Here is a 15940-nt window from a genome sequence, read left to right on the forward strand (position 1 = left end):
TTTTTCAGAAAGTAATTATATAAATATGCACATGGTTACAGTTAGATAATACAGACTAGAACAGAAAAAATTACGAAAGGTCGCAGTCTCCTTATCCATAACCATCCATGGGACAATCCTATTTCCCTAGAGGAAATCACTTTGTTTCATTTCTGTTTATTGTTCTTTTGTGGTTCCCACCACATCTCAGCTTATTCCTTGACATACATTTTAATTATTTACCAATTCCCTGCTGCCATATGTGAGAATTTAGCTCTTACCACCCCTAACCTCTCCCCAACCCCTAACACAGTTATATCACTGGTCTAAGTGACATAATCAGACCATTCATTTCCTATTGCATGAACCACAAACCACAACCTCCCCAGCTGGAGATAAGAACTGCAACAACTCCATTCTCTTTTGTTTTTGAGATTTCAAAAGAACATGTCTAAATGTGAGTCTTTTCTTAAGTATCTTTGCTGGCCTTTTCAATATAAAGACTTCTTTTCCAATTATGAGAAATTCTTTTCTATTATTTCTTTAGTAACTTCCTTCCCTAAGATTCTCTGGAATTCCTTGTCTGGTGCTAGAACTTTTAGAATAAGCTGGTGTGCGTCTTAGCTTTTCTCTCATATATTCTATGTCATTTCTTCTTGTTCTATATTTTGTGAAATTAAAAAAAATTTTTTTTCTTCAAACTCTTCTAATAAATTTACATTGGCAATAATTTTTAACCTTCAAGAACACCTTCCTATTCTGTCTTTCCTTTTTATGTCAGGTTCATGTTTAATGGAAGTGGTATTTCCTAGAATCTTTGATCAGTACTAATTATACTACTAATGACTAAATGGGGCATATTTTAACAGTATATTTACTATATGCCTTAATTAAAAGTATTTTAACAATGTTTTCTAAGTAAATTAAATATTGCAGTAGAGAAAGTGTGTTGCTCAGTTGTGTCTGGCTCTTTGTGACCCCCACGGACTGTAGCCCTCCAGGCTCCTCTGTCCATGGAATCCTCCAGGCAAGAATACTGGAGTGGATTGCCATTTCCTTCTCTAGGGGATCTTCCTGACTCAGGGATATAGCACAATAGTGTATCCTAAAATATGATTTAAAAATTTATTATGGTGTTTGCTTAATAGTCAAACATTTCCAAGTCCCAGAAACTAAAGGAACAAACAAAAGACACTTCTGTTTGTGAGACAGTCCTGAGGAGGAATCTTAAGACTGTGGGGTGCAAACCCCAGACCTTTTCTTCTTTAGCACAAACAATATACCATTATATCATAATGTGGCAGTAGTAAAAATTGTTGGGGAAGCAAATAAAATCTTTTTGAAGGACAACAGTGGCACTCAACACATCACTTAAACAGAAAGAGAAAAATGTGGTCAAGAAAACAAAGGCGTCAAAAGAAAACTCCCAGGTAAGTAAAAATTAAGATAACTTACATGGAGATAGCTCTGTATATTAGTAAGTCTTTGTTTCAAACAATTAACTTACTTTCGAAGTTCAGCATTCTGTTTTTCCAAGCTCATTTTCATTTCTAAGAGATGATTATTCTCTTGCTTTAACTGCTTTTCTGACATTTTTAGTGTGTTAACTTGCTGTGTTTGCATCTTCAAGTCATTTTGTGTAAGGCAGCGCTTCTGAGTTTCCTGTTCTATTTTTAATGTCAAGTTTCTAACCTAAAAAATAGTGTTATTGGTATGTAAGCAAATTATTTTTATTTTCTCATCAATGATGCTGGCAATAAATATAATGACATAAAACAGGTATTTTCCCCCTTAAACAGTTAATTCATTTCACAGTATTTTTTGGATTTTCCATAATAAATTTTTAAAATAAAATTAGTCTTCAAAGAAATTTTAATTATGATTCATTTAGTATATCATCCAAATCTGGTACAACTAAAAAATTACAGAATATTATTTTACAAGAAAAAATTTTAATTGTAAAACCATCATTGAATAAACCTAGTTTATTATTAATTAATTAAATAGTTCATTATACAGTAAGCTGCACACTTACATCCTCATTTAGCACATCCTTCTGTTTGAGGAGTTCATTTATTTTCTGCTGTGACTGTTTGAGGTCACAGTCTAATATAGAGCATCTTTTCTCAGCCTCCAGCAACAAGTTCTCTACTTTCTGTTTTAAAGTTCTTTCCTCCGAGAGCTTTTTCTCCATTTCTATTGCCACAAAAATAGACATGATCATGAACCAAACAAAAAAAGCATATCAAATACATGACACAGTGCTAATAAAAATTGCAATAAATGATGCTGCCTCAAAATTTTTTTTAATTTCCAATTTAACATTTTCATTACTCCTCTTAATACAACTGAAATATCAACAATTTCATGCTTAAAAATTAAGTGTTATATTTGCAGGGTATAAAAATCTACCACACTCTGCAATATTATATTCATTTTAATGAAAGCAAAATAATTCTGCCTTTATCACTTACCAAAGTTATTTTAGGTACAATTTAAACGTTATGAACTTTCAGTTTTTAATGAACTAGCTTCAAAAGTGTGGGAAAATGAAATGCTTTTCATATACTACTAAAAACAGCTAGCATTTCTAGACACTTTTCATATATCAATGCACCTGTTTTTCACAACCAAATATAGGAACTGTCCCTTTACAGGAAACTAGGCATAAAAGGGTAAGTAACTAGACAAGATCACATAGCTAGTAATTCACTGGTAAGCCATATTCTTACTCAAAGGAAGTAATGACACGCAGTAGGTTTTATACCATATTTGAGTACCATCTACAAAATTTAAGTTGTGTGCAATCATGCAAAATATGAAAGTCATCTGTATGTTAGAGTTGTGAAGAGAAATTTGAAAAAAAGACAGTTGTTACTATGCTAAATTGGTTCATTTTCAACAGTTCTGAGAACAACCTATAAACAAATGTACTCATTTTATAAACTAATCACTGGAACGTGGATCTAGAGAACAGAAAGAGGCATGAGTGAACTCACTGAGATGAGGAAAATATAGATTGTCTATCTTGTCTTGGGTGGTGATTACATGTGTGTTACAAATGTGAAAAATGTCTGCTTTTTATAGCACCTAAATTATGATCTCAAAAGAAATTCAACTCTTGTCCCACTTTCTTCTTACCAGGTATTTCTAAATATAGCACTCATTTCATCTTTTATCATCTAAAATCAATGTCTTAAACTAAACTGCTTTTGACCAAAAAAAACCCTCCAATTTTAACTACATTCAATAATTAAAAGGCTATTTTTTTGCTAAGTTATTAATAAATGTTATGGTTTAATATGAAATGAAATTTCTGTTTAAGAGTTTTACAAATCTTTGACACGAATACTTTATTGATTTCCTTTGGAATTTCAAAGCCATCATGTATAAACAGTCAGTTTGGAAAACAAGATATAATCTAAATGACAATTCCAAGATAACAGGCTTGGTTTGTGGAAAAGTTAACTTTGTTATCTTACCCTACACTCATTAGCTTTGTGTGACTCTGACTAAATACAGCTAGTATCTTCATCATGCCAGATTTCAAAATATTCAGTGAACTTACACAAACTTCAGGAAAGAATTTCCTAACATGAGCTGGGGAAATGTCAAGCTAATTATAAAAAGAGCATATCCCCCAAATCTGAACAGATATATCTAGAACTTCATACTCTATATGCCTGCCACTATTGATACCACTGAAATATTCATCTCTCTGATCTAAAAATGTGGTTGAGCAATTTTGTGTTTGAGCCTTACTATCCTAGAAATGGTCACGGCCTTAAAGGGAGGGGGGGAAAAAAAAAAAATATATATATATATATATATATATATATGTAAAGTTTTCCTAATAGTTTTTAAAAATATTTTCCAAAATCAGAATTGAATACAGAATCAATTCTGTAAAATATTGCTGAAAATCCTCTTATGAAAATGCATACCTTTCATGGCTTCTGATTTAGCTTCTTCAATGGATTCATAAATCTTGTTTTTATCTGCAAGCCGTGCTTTTGTAGCCTTATGTTCAGTTTCTTCTTGTTCTAAACTTTGCTGTATAACTTTTAGTTGGTATGTCATATCTATTTCCATGTTGTTCTTTTCCTATTAAAGATTTAAACGGCAGCCATCAACAAAATAGACTGGCTCACAGTTTCAAAAATTTCTGTACAGGCTTACTAACAATGTTTAACACATTCCCTCCGATCTTCAGACTTTCTGTAAAAGTACCCTATGTGCTGTTTCATTTGTTTGCTTCCCAATATACTTATCTCCCATATCTCCACTACTGTTTCGAGATCTTCACTGTGATTACTTGAGCTCAATAAAGTGATGAATGACACCTCAATTATCAAATTCAACAAACCCTTTCAGTCATTTTTCATTTGAACTCACTGTTGCCCTTGAGACTATTTCCTTGATATACTTGACCTCACTTGGCTCTCCCCATCCTTCTCTCATCTTTTCTGCTGTGTGTGAAGTTTTCTCCCAGGCACCTCTTAAATATTGGGTGTTCTCTGCAGGTAGCATTCTTTAGTCATGATGCTTCTCCTCTTTCTGTATTATTTCTCAAATTTTAAAAACATACCTAACATCTTCCTTGCTAGATCTTTAGGGGGTAAAAAAATACAGGATCCTCTACTACTCATCTTTATTTTCCACATGGAAAACATGTTTTAAGTTGAGAACCATTAATAGAAGTTAATTTTCTATATATCCTCAAAAGATTTTCTAATTCTTTGTTTCCTATAGTTTATATCATAAATACAGACTTTTTTTTCAATAATGAAAATAATTTTTTTCAAACTACACAATCTATCAACAGAGTAGTTTACTCTGCTTTGAAAAACCACAGATCTAAGCAATCTCCTTCCAGATGGGTTCTTTCATTCGCGTAGTTTGAGCTACTTCAATATTAGTGACGATCAAATATTTCTAGCTGCTACTACCATAGCTTACTTCTCTGTAGACATCCTAATTTGGTTGTTTCACCAACATCTCAAGACTAAAATGGATGTATCATTGTCTCCTCTACTTCTCCTTTATTCTTTATTAAAGACACCACTACTATAGATTTTTGTCACAAACTAGGAACTCAAAACTCATTCTTAAGTACTATTCACATGCTACATTTAATCATTCAATCACTAAGTGTTCCCAAATACTCCTCCTTCAAATATTTCTCAGATTCATTCCTATTTTCCATCCTTTGAACTACTGTACTAGTTTAAGTCTCCATTATCTGAGTTACTTTATCTGAAAAAGCCTCTGATTAATCTACGTACCTCATCTTGTCCTCCTCAAACCTAGTTTTCACATGGTACATAATGTTATCTTAAATGAATCACTAATAAAATCACCCAACTTAAAAGCTCTTCAGTGGTCAGTCCATTTCTTAGAGCAAATAAGTTTGTTAATAGAGTATTCAACATCTTGCATGGCCTATTTTAGCCTGATGTCTATTTTTGTAAAACTTCATTAGATCATAGCCATGCCTATTCCCTTTACTGAAGCAGAGACCATATGGCCTGCAAAATTTAAAATATGCACTGTCTTTCCCTTAAAAGAGTAAAATTTCTTGACCTTCACTCTTTACTCTAGAAATACTGAATAGCTTATCCATAAATACACTGACTATGAGTTTTTTATTTTCCATCCTCTGTGCCTTCACTCATGATGTCCTTCCCCGCTCGTAGTGCACCTTTACTTTGTCAGCCGATGCTGCCCTGTCAGACTAGGGGTTCCTTCTGTGTACCCGAGATACCCTGCCCATACCTCTATCACTCTACTTACCACACTGCATTGGAATTATCTGTGTACTTTACTTTTACTTTAGAAATTACTTACTAGATGTGAGGTTGTTAAGGGCAAGAACTGCATCCTGATATTTCTACCACATTCGATACACTAAATACTTAAATGAATGAAAACAAAATATTATCTACACAGAGCCTAGAAATTATCCCTGCTTATAGCACTTTTTGGTAAACTTCTACATGAAAACTCATGATAATTTTACATCATTTTGAATATATAATGTACATCAAAATCTGCGTTTTCCTAAGACGTCTAGGGAGTAGCATCCTCATAACACACCCTAGGACAGTCCTCCCTTCATAAGCAACTAACATGCTAAGGGCTGCTTGTATGGTGTTATGGTAAGCCTTAAAGTATATATCCTCAATGTATGTAACAATATAAAAAAGTACATGAGTGCTGGAAATATCTTTTACTAATTTTCTTGATTTTAGAATAAGTTTTTCAACTCGAAACTCTACAGCCATTTTCTTACAGGAATATAAAACTTAACAGGTTTTACCTTTTCCAAATCAGTAAATCTCTCCTGTAGTTGTCTCTTCTCCAGCTCTACTTTTGCTAATAAGATTTTACCATTCTTTACATCTTCTTCTAGGCCAGATATTCTACCTAAAATTGCAACATTTTAAAAAACAATAAATTCATATACAATACAAATTAAATTTAGAGTAAAAAATTCAGAATTCACCTCATACCTTAAAGCTGTTATTTATGAGCAGAAATTTTATAATTGTTGGTATAGTGCTTCAGAGTTAATTCAACTGGAATCCAATCTACTGCTTCCAGAAATGGCTTGTTACTTAAAATACTTCATACTACTTGAAAGTAAATCCTTCATTCAGAAAACTTTAGAACAATGTATTTCTAACACCCTAACTTTATAGAACAGAGTAGTATATCCATACACTTACTACTCCAGCACATTATCCACCATCTAAGGTTATTTCCAAATCACAGATCTTTAAGATGAACTTAAGTGCAATCTCCACATTATTTTAATACCTTGTAAATCATTAATAATCTCTGATCCATGGGTTCGGTCCCTCCTTTCAGATTCTAGAACTGACTGAAGATTGATAAATTCCTTTTCAAGTTTTAACTTGGCAGTCTCCAGCAGGCAATTTTTGTCTTGTAGATCTCTATTGTTAGATTCCAGTTGCTGAATCTGTTTTGAACTTTCTGCCTGTGTTTTCCTTAACCGGGCTGCAGTATCAGATTCTGTTCGCAGCAAAGCATTGGTTTCATCCAGCTGTTAATTCAATTCAAAACCAAACAAAAAACAAACAAATAAACACAGCCATATATGATGAAAATACTTCAATTTATTACCCCATTGCAAACTATTTAAAATAAGAAAAACCCTAAAAATATCTTTCAAATGATTTCCTTTTTGTAACATTACCAATTAAAACAAATGCTAACAGTCATAAATAAAATTCAAAATCCTTATTATAAATAAATTGGGATCAACCTACTTGTCTCTGGAGTTGATTCACTTTCTCAGTGGATATCTGAGAGTTCTGATTTCTTTTTTTCAAATCTTCAAGCTGATCTTTTAAACTGTTAACTATGGTAAAAAGCATTTAAGTAGTAAGCTTCAACACAACACACACATACAAAGTTCTTTTCTTAGTAAGTATTTAGTATTCTACACTACAAACCATCATTCTCCAAATTTCGCTTCTTGTCTGCTTCATGATCAGCTTTCCGCTGATATTCCGCATTTTTGTGCTGAAGAAGTGCCTTTTCTCTTTCTAATTGTCTTAATGTTGATTCCACATTTTTCCTTAAGGTAATCTGAAATAATGCTTGAAGTTATTATCGAAGGAAAGTATGTATAAAAATCAAATGAAAATAAAAAATACTTCAGTTATATCAAACAGATAGAAGAAACCTTTAAAAAAGCTAATAACTAATAAAAGCTATTTTGTTAAAATTACAAATGGTTTCCATATTTTTATTTTATTTTTTTGCTTGTTCAATAAGTTTATTATTGTCTTATCTGAAAAATCTTGATAGAAAATTGTGGTTTGGTTTAACTCTCGGCAGCTCGTTCCTGAGCTCTAAGGAAGCTTGCCTTCTTCTGAGCTACCCGATCTTTCTTCTGGGCAAGTGACATTTTGGGACGGTTCCACCTCTTCTTTTTAACTTCTTTCTTAGGCTTCTTCTCATACACTGGATTCTCTCGTATCGCAGCATGAGCTTTCTTATACATCTCCTCCATCATGTCTGGAGTTACGCTGTTTGTTATGCACTGAGAGAATTGTTTCTTGTAAGCATCTTCATCTTCTTCAATCAGGTAACGCATGTAGTCTGCAACGTTCTGACCCATGATGTGCTTTCAGTGTACCTCAGCACTGAATTCTTTGCTTTCTGAATCATAACCAGGGAACCGTTTGGTACTGTGAGGGATAGGCAAGCCTCCATCGACAGCTCCCTTTAGGGCCCCCAAAACTTTATTCCCATTAGTAGTTCTGGCAAGTCCTGCATCCAAGCAACAGGTGAAGGCACCAGGTTGACCATCAATACTTCCCACATTGTATTCATCTCCAGTCACTTTGACTTGGCCTTCATAAATTTTGTCCATACCAAACTTATTAAGAAGCCTGCGGGCCAGCAGCAGGCCCATACAATAGCTGCAGCATAATTTGTCAGGCCAACCTTCACGCCATATTTTGGGAGTTCGTGAGCATAAGCTGCACAAACTATCATATCTCCTTCTATACGGGCATAAGCAATCTGACAAATGATATCTCTGTTCGTTACATGAACAATCATTCTGTATTTAGGTGTGTTGTACTTATTTTTATCTTGGATTACCAATCGTTTCCGAGCATAGTAGTCAGTTTTGCCCTCTCGCCTTCGGAATTTCACTTGGTATCTCTTGAAGTAGGCCTTGTTCTTGACAACTTTCACAAACCCCATCCTGTGGGACAGAACCCCAATTCCGCGGCTTGCCACAGAGCTGCAGAACCAGCACAGCTCCGGGGGGAGAAAGCGGTTTCCATATTTTTAAAATAGCATATTATTCTTAAATAATCAGGAACATAAGTGTTTTGTTTACTATTGTAAGCCAAAATCTCTGTAACATTTCATCACCCTTGAATCACCTTTACTTAATATAAACTACAGGTCTGAATAATTTAAAAAATTGTCAATTTCTATTTTTCAGCTATGTCATTAATATGACAAACTATTTTTCCTTGAAATATCTACACATACTAAATTAATTCATTGCAAAACCACAACAAAATGAAGCCTATTATCACAGTTTACTCTATAATCTTGGTCCTGTCCACCAATGCTACAACATATATTTTACTATATAACAAGATTTGTATTAGTATGGTATTGAGTGAACTCTATAGGTAATTCAGGCATCAAAACTTTTTACGAACAAAAATGTTAATAAAAGCATAGAGAAACTTTACCTCTTCTTCTAGTTCCTTTGCCACTTTCTCTAGGCGAGTATTAACAGATCTGAAGAATTTCAAAGGCAACAGTAAATAAAATAATTCTTACAATAAAGACATTTGCCATAAATTGTAAAATAATCATAGAATTACTTTGCAGGTCTCTTTAGTAAAATGTTTAAATTTACATTTTAAAATATAACATTTAATTATCCACAGAACATACTTGCACTTCTGTTCTAGTTCCTCTTTGGCTTGTATCTCAGTGCTAAGGTGTTCTTCTAATGTGTACAGTTTTTTCTGAATCTGTCAGAAAATAAAAAACTGTAATTACAAAGTGTGATCACATTTAAAAGGCAAGAGGCTTAAAGAAAACAATGATAATCTTCTTCTCCTTTCTTTCAACTTTAATATAGGTACTGTATTTGTACCTTCTTAATGTGATTTTTATTGACAGAAAAAAATCCTCCATCTCTTGCTTTGTATCACAGCACATGTGTATATATGAATACACTATGTAAACATAAAAATGAGAAGCTCCAATTTTGACAGAATTCTTCTATGATAGCAAGTTTCTCATTCATTATAAATAAATAAATTTTAAAAAAATTGAAATCCTCCACTGTTCTTTTGTAGGTTATTTATATGAAAATATTGTCACCATTTGTGCTAATAAGATAAAGATAAAAGGTCTACATCTGAAACAAATATTTGGAATATTTGACTGAATATGCTCAAAAATATATTACTTTTCTTAGAAATAAGAACAAACTTTCTTTCAATTTTCCCAAAGAAAGCATGCAGATAGCCAACAGATCTAACAAAATATGTTCAACATCATTAATTATTAGGGAAATGAATGAAAACCACAACGAAGTATCACCTTACACATTAGAACGAATATCATCAAAAAGACAAAAATATCAAATATTGGAGAGCATGTAGAGAAAAGGGAACTTTCATGCACTGTTGATGGGAATGTAAACTGGTATAGCCAGTATGGAAAAGAATACAAAGATTCTTCAAAAGATAAGGGTAGAATTACCATATAAACCAGCTATTCCACTTATGGGTATTTATCTGAAGAATATGAAAACACTAATTCAAAAAGATATATGCACCCAAGATATAGAAACAACCTAAGTATCCACTGGAAGATAAATGAATGAATAAGATGTGATATACACATACAGATTGGGAACCACTTGGCCATAAAAAAAGGCGGGGCGGGGAGTGAAATCTAGCTATTTGCAACATGGATGAACCTTGAGGGTATTAGAATGCAAGTCAGAAAGTGAAAGACAAAAATCATATGGTATCATTCATATGGAAACAAACCAAAAAAAGGGAAAAAATAAACAAAACAAAAGCAAAAGACCGAACAGACTGGTCATTACCAAAGGAAAAGGGGCTGGGGTAGATGAAATAAGTGAATGGGGTCAACTGTATGGTGATGGTTGATTATTATACACTTAATGATCACTTTTCAATGAGCACAGAAGTAAAATCATAATGTTGTATACTTGAAACTTATATAATCTTACATATCAATTTCAAAATGTTACATATCAGTATCAAAAGTGAAAGGCAAAGGAGAAAAGGAAAGATGTATCTATCCGAATGCAGAGTTCCAAAGAATAGCAAGGAGAGACAAGAAAGCCTTCCTAAGTGATCAATGCAAATAAACAGAGGAAAACAACAGAATGGGAAAGACTAGAGATCTCCTCAAGAAAATCAGAGGTTCCAAGGGAACATTTCATGCAAAGATGGGCACAATAAAGGACAGAAATGGTATGGACCTAAAAGAAGAAGAAGATATTAAGAAGAGGTGGCAAGAATACTCAGAAGAACTGTACAAAAAAGATGTTCATGACCCAGATAACCACGATGGTGTGATCACTGACCTAGAGCCAGACAGACATCCTGGGATGCGAAGTCAAGTGGGCCTCAGGAAGCATCACTACAAACAAAGCTAGTGGAAGTGATGGAATTCCAGTTAGGCTATTTCAAATCCTAAAAGATGATGCTGTGAAAGCACTGCATTCAATATGCCAGCAAATTTGGGAAATTCAGCAGTGGCCACAGGACTGGAAAAGGTCAGTTTTCATTCCAATCCCAAAGAAAGGCAATGTCAAAGAAGGTTCAAACTACTGCACACTGCACTCATCTCACACGCTAGCAAAGTAATGCTCAAAATTCTCCAAGCCAGGCTTGAACAGTACGTGAACCATGAACTTCCAGATGTTCAAGCTGGATTTAGAAAAGGCAGAGGAACCAGAGATCAATTTGCCAACATCCGCTGGATCATTGAAAAGGCAAGAGAGTTCCAGGAAAATATTTACTTCTGCTTTATTGACTTCACCAAAGCCTTTGACTGTGTGGATCATACAGTCAGTTTGTTTGTGGAAAAGTCTTAAAGAGATGGGAATACCAGACCACCTGACCTGCCTCCTGAGAAATCTGTATGTAGGTCAAGAAGCAACAGTTAGAACTGGACATGGAATAACAGACTAGTTCCAAATAGGAAAAAGAGTACATCAAGGCTGTATATTGTCACCCTACTTTTTTAACTTATATGCAGAGTACATCATGTGAAATGCCGGGCTGGATGAAGCACAAGGTAGAATCAAGATTTCCAGGAGAAATATCAATAACCTCAGATATGCAGATGATATCACCCTTATGGCAGAAAGTGAAAAGGAACTAAAGAGCCTCTTGATGAAAGTGAAAAGAGAAGAGTGAAAAAGCTGGCTTAAAACTCAACATTCAAAAAACTAAGATCACGGTATCCCGTCCCATCACTTCATGGCAAATAGATGAGGAGACAATGGAAACAGTGACAGACTTAATTTTCTTGGGCTCCAAAATCACTGCAGATGGTGAATGCAGCCATGAAATTAAAAGACACTTGCTCCTTGGAAGAAAAGCTATGACAAATCTAGACAGCATAGTAAAAAGCAGAGATATTACTTTGTCAACAAAGGTCCGTCTAGTCAAAGTTACGGTTTTTCCAGTGGGCATGTATGGATTTGAGAGTTGGACTATAAAGAAAGCTGAGCGCCGAAGAATTGATGCTTTTGAACTGTGGTGTTGGAGAAGACTCTTGAGAGTCCCTTGGACTGCAAGGAGATCCAACCAGTCAATCCTCAAGGAAATCAGTCCTGAATATTCACTGGAAGGGCTGATGCTGAAGCTGAAACTCCAATCCTTTTAGCCACCTGGTGTGAAGAACCGACTCATTGGAAAAGACCCTGATGCTGGGAAAGATTGAAGGTAGGAGGAGAAGGGGATGACAGAGGATGAGATGACTGGATTGCATCACCAACTCGATGGACATGAGTTTGAGCAAGCTCCGGGAGTTTGGTATTGGACAGGGAAGCTTGGTGTGCTGCAGTTCATGGGGTTGCAAAGAGACAGACACGACTGTGCGACTGAACTGAATTGATCAATTTTACCTCAAAAAAAGGCGCGCGCGCGCACACACACACACACACACACATAAAACCTCTTTATAATTTCCTATATTGTACCAGGCACAATACTATGAAAAGTTTATCATCAATAACATTAATGATTAATGATGGCTAATTAATTACAAGTCATCTTGCCATTCTTTAAATCTTCCTATAGGCCAAATTTATCAGTCTTTAAAAAAACTAAAATTATAGAAAGCACTAAAGAATCTATTTTGGGGGTATTACTGCCTTTCTAAAGGATTTAACCTTTTGAGTTCCTTTTGTATTTTAGATACAATGGCACACACTTTACGTTTACTGTGTCATTAATCCTAACAAAAGCCATAAAAAGATGGGTAGTAGTACATTTATTCAATAAAGAAACTGAAATCCAAAAATGATGAACAATTGGGCCAAGACAACACAGCTAATAAGTGGCAGTGCCCCCAAAGACCTATTAGATTCCATGGACAATGTTTTTTCCACTAATTTTTCTAGTGATTAGGTTCTCCATGATTTCTTAAATATTCCATGTATCTTAAGAAAAACTGTATACTCCCTAGTAAGGAAATATAGGCCAGTGAACTCGTCAAGTTCAACAGCTTTTGGCTGCTACTACATTGGGATAACTTGATCACATGCTGATTAGTTATCACACGCCAATCAAAAGTTCTTGCTGCTAGTTACATATCCTTAATAAACAAAACCAAAAAAAGTACATAATACATATTTTAAACAACAGATCCATAGGAGCAATAATGGAAAGAATACTTGACAGAAAAAAAGGTTGGGAACTTCTCTCTTGGGAGGTGTAGTACTCCAAATGCTAGGTTATATCCAAATGGTTATATCAAAACATTGCTAGAGTGATGAGATTTTCCTGCTTTTCAACATATTTGACATCAACATACCTCTTGACTCTCCTATTTAAAACAAAACAACAACAAAAAAAATTAAAATGCTTGCTATGCTTTGTAAAATTCCTAAAACACAAATCATATCAAAATTACTCAATTTTTTTAGTTTTTATAAGTTTTGAAGAGAAAAATATTTAGCATCCTCATTTATGTGTCTACATCATTTAGTTTTGTATGGAGGTCACAAAATACTGTAACATTTTGATAAAATTATCCTTTATATCAATTCATTGCTAAATACTCAAAATTTTAATCTATCCACTATTTCTGTATTCTTATAGCTTACAATCTATACTCATATATAGTGCTAAGATTACAAAATTTTCTAACTGGTAGGAAATACAGCTGTTTATAACATATTCTATCACTTTTGTAATGAAACTAAGCCTAAAGTCATGTAACTCATCTTTCTACTAGCCACTGGATCTCATACCATAATACTCATCAAACAAATGAATCACTTCAGTGTTATACTGATCTGGACTGCAACAAGGAATGCCATCTAAAAGTAACATCAAGTGAACTTTTAAAATAACATGGATATTACTAAAATATTTGAACATGTGATTAAAATAGAGTAGTAAAAATTTACACATACTTCATTCTTCCTTGATTGTATTGAGTCATTTTCTTTACAAGATGGAGAGTCACTTAGTAACCTAGAAGTAAAGGCAGGAAATTCTTTTGCATGCCATTTTAACTCATTTTCTGATATAAAGTTATCCTCAGAATTAAATTATCTTTCTTTTCACTTTCAACATGTTTTAAGTGAAGTACTATTTCCGCCCCCCCTTGACATTTATACCGTTTTCAATAATTTAAAATGCTATTTCTTGCTTCTCACTCTTAAGCCGATATTCTAGTCTTTGGTAACACTGTTGAGACTGGAGTCACTAAACAGAACTGTATTTTTCCCCCTCTTTGCCTCATTTTGAGTTCCTATTTTATTCTTCTTTTCTAGAAATATTCTGAAAAGAGACATCTCTCCTCTTTTTCAAAGACATCTCTTGATCTCCTGGTCTTAATACATAAATCATCACTTCTATTTAACTGTCAGTTTCTCTCTTAACCGGGTCGTTCCTTGCTGTGTATGAACATGCCTGGATTTCTCCTGCACAGATGTCTTCACTTTTGTCAGCATTACAGCAGTTTTCAGAACCTTATCTTTAACAGGATGAATAACTCATCTTGGTTTGCGCTGATTTTCCTAATTTTAGCATGAAAGTCCCATAGCACATCCTAGGAAACCCCTTAGTCCTGGGCAAACCATAACAGTTGATCGCCCCAACCATTACAAACATGAAGTATCAAAAATTTCTCAAATGTCTTTAACTCTTCATTTAACTACTTAACAGTTTTCAGCAGCTCTTCACTTCCTGTCAAAGTCAAAAGCCCCTTAGCATAATACACAACAATCATCTGTTCCATTATGCTTCCCTCACACTTTAACTCCAGTCTTTTTCTAATCTTATACCCAATACTTGCTCCAGTTGAGCAATATTTATCGAATGATCTTATGCCAGGCTCTGCACTAGATGAAAGTATTACAGGCAAGAAAATCACAGTCCCATTAAATTCTCCAAATGGTTATAATACAGTGATATATACCATGTTTGAAACCTACTGGACTATACTGCTCTGCTCCCAGTGTATACTTAAATTCCAAAGTTTTGCTTCCACTATTCACCTCCCCACCACACTCACCTAACCTCCCTACATCTCAGCTACTCAAAACCCTTTCTTACCTTTAGACTTGGTTAAAATGCTATCTCTTCCTTGAGGTCTTACCTGACTTCCCCCTACACTAGCCCCAAAGAGATGTGACTTTTATTTTTCTTCTGAAATCACAAGAATTATGATTCTCAGATCTTCTTGGTACCTTTCTTAAGGCTCATATCCCATTCTACTCTTCATTATGACTATATAATTCTCCTATGTCCCTTAATGGTTGACAGACTCCCTTAAAAGCAGGTTTCTGTCTTCAAAAACACAACACTGCCTTACATTCATTTGTAAATGATTATATATAATATTCTTCAAAAAAATCTCAGTTTGAAACAAATTAACACATTATCTTCTATAATTCAGAGTCCTGAAGAAGGACAACTCTTTACAGCTAGATGTTGAAAACAATAAAAATATAACAAACAAATCACATACAAATTTTCTCTGTAGTAGGTAAATCCTATAAAAGGTAGCTGATTTCCCACAAAAGCCTTAGGAATTGGGAAGGTTTCTACATCTCCTTTATCATCTTCAATGTCATCAAAATTGCTGCTGTCTATGTCACTGCTGAGTTCAGGTACCACAGGAGCTGCAGCTATTAAAAGAAAAAAAACACATTGTCTAATAATAATAC

At 34.2% G+C, this 15940-nt stretch overlaps 1 protein-coding gene and 1 pseudogene across 1 annotated transcript in view; both read right to left on the reverse strand.

Moving 5' to 3' along the window:
• The window catches only part of ROCK2 (Rho associated coiled-coil containing protein kinase 2), a 129708-nt gene that overhangs the window by 27726 nt on the left and 86042 nt on the right, over positions 1 to 15940 (reverse strand). Inside the window, exons 9-20 of the mRNA XM_061154820.1 lie at positions 15742 to 15901; positions 14180 to 14240; positions 13576 to 13587; positions 9436 to 9515; positions 9228 to 9276; positions 7458 to 7593; positions 7272 to 7363; positions 6799 to 7045; positions 6299 to 6405; positions 3924 to 4083; positions 2015 to 2175; positions 1487 to 1671 (exon numbers count right to left, since the gene is read on the reverse strand). Of these exons, the coding sequence (XP_061010803.1) occupies positions 1487 to 1671; positions 2015 to 2175; positions 3924 to 4083; positions 6299 to 6405; positions 6799 to 7045; positions 7272 to 7363; positions 7458 to 7593; positions 9228 to 9276; positions 9436 to 9515; positions 13576 to 13587; positions 14180 to 14240; positions 15742 to 15901 (1450 nt within the window). The remainder of the gene's footprint in view (positions 1 to 1486; positions 1672 to 2014; positions 2176 to 3923; positions 4084 to 6298; positions 6406 to 6798; positions 7046 to 7271; positions 7364 to 7457; positions 7594 to 9227; positions 9277 to 9435; positions 9516 to 13575; positions 13588 to 14179; positions 14241 to 15741; positions 15902 to 15940) is intronic.
• LOC133064554 (large ribosomal subunit protein uL18-like) lies at positions 7751 to 8736 on the reverse strand (annotated as a pseudogene).

Source organism: Dama dama, chromosome 11, assembly GCF_033118175.1.
Source record: "Dama dama isolate Ldn47 chromosome 11, ASM3311817v1, whole genome shotgun sequence".
Lineage (NCBI taxonomy): Eukaryota > Metazoa > Chordata > Mammalia > Artiodactyla > Cervidae > Dama > Dama dama.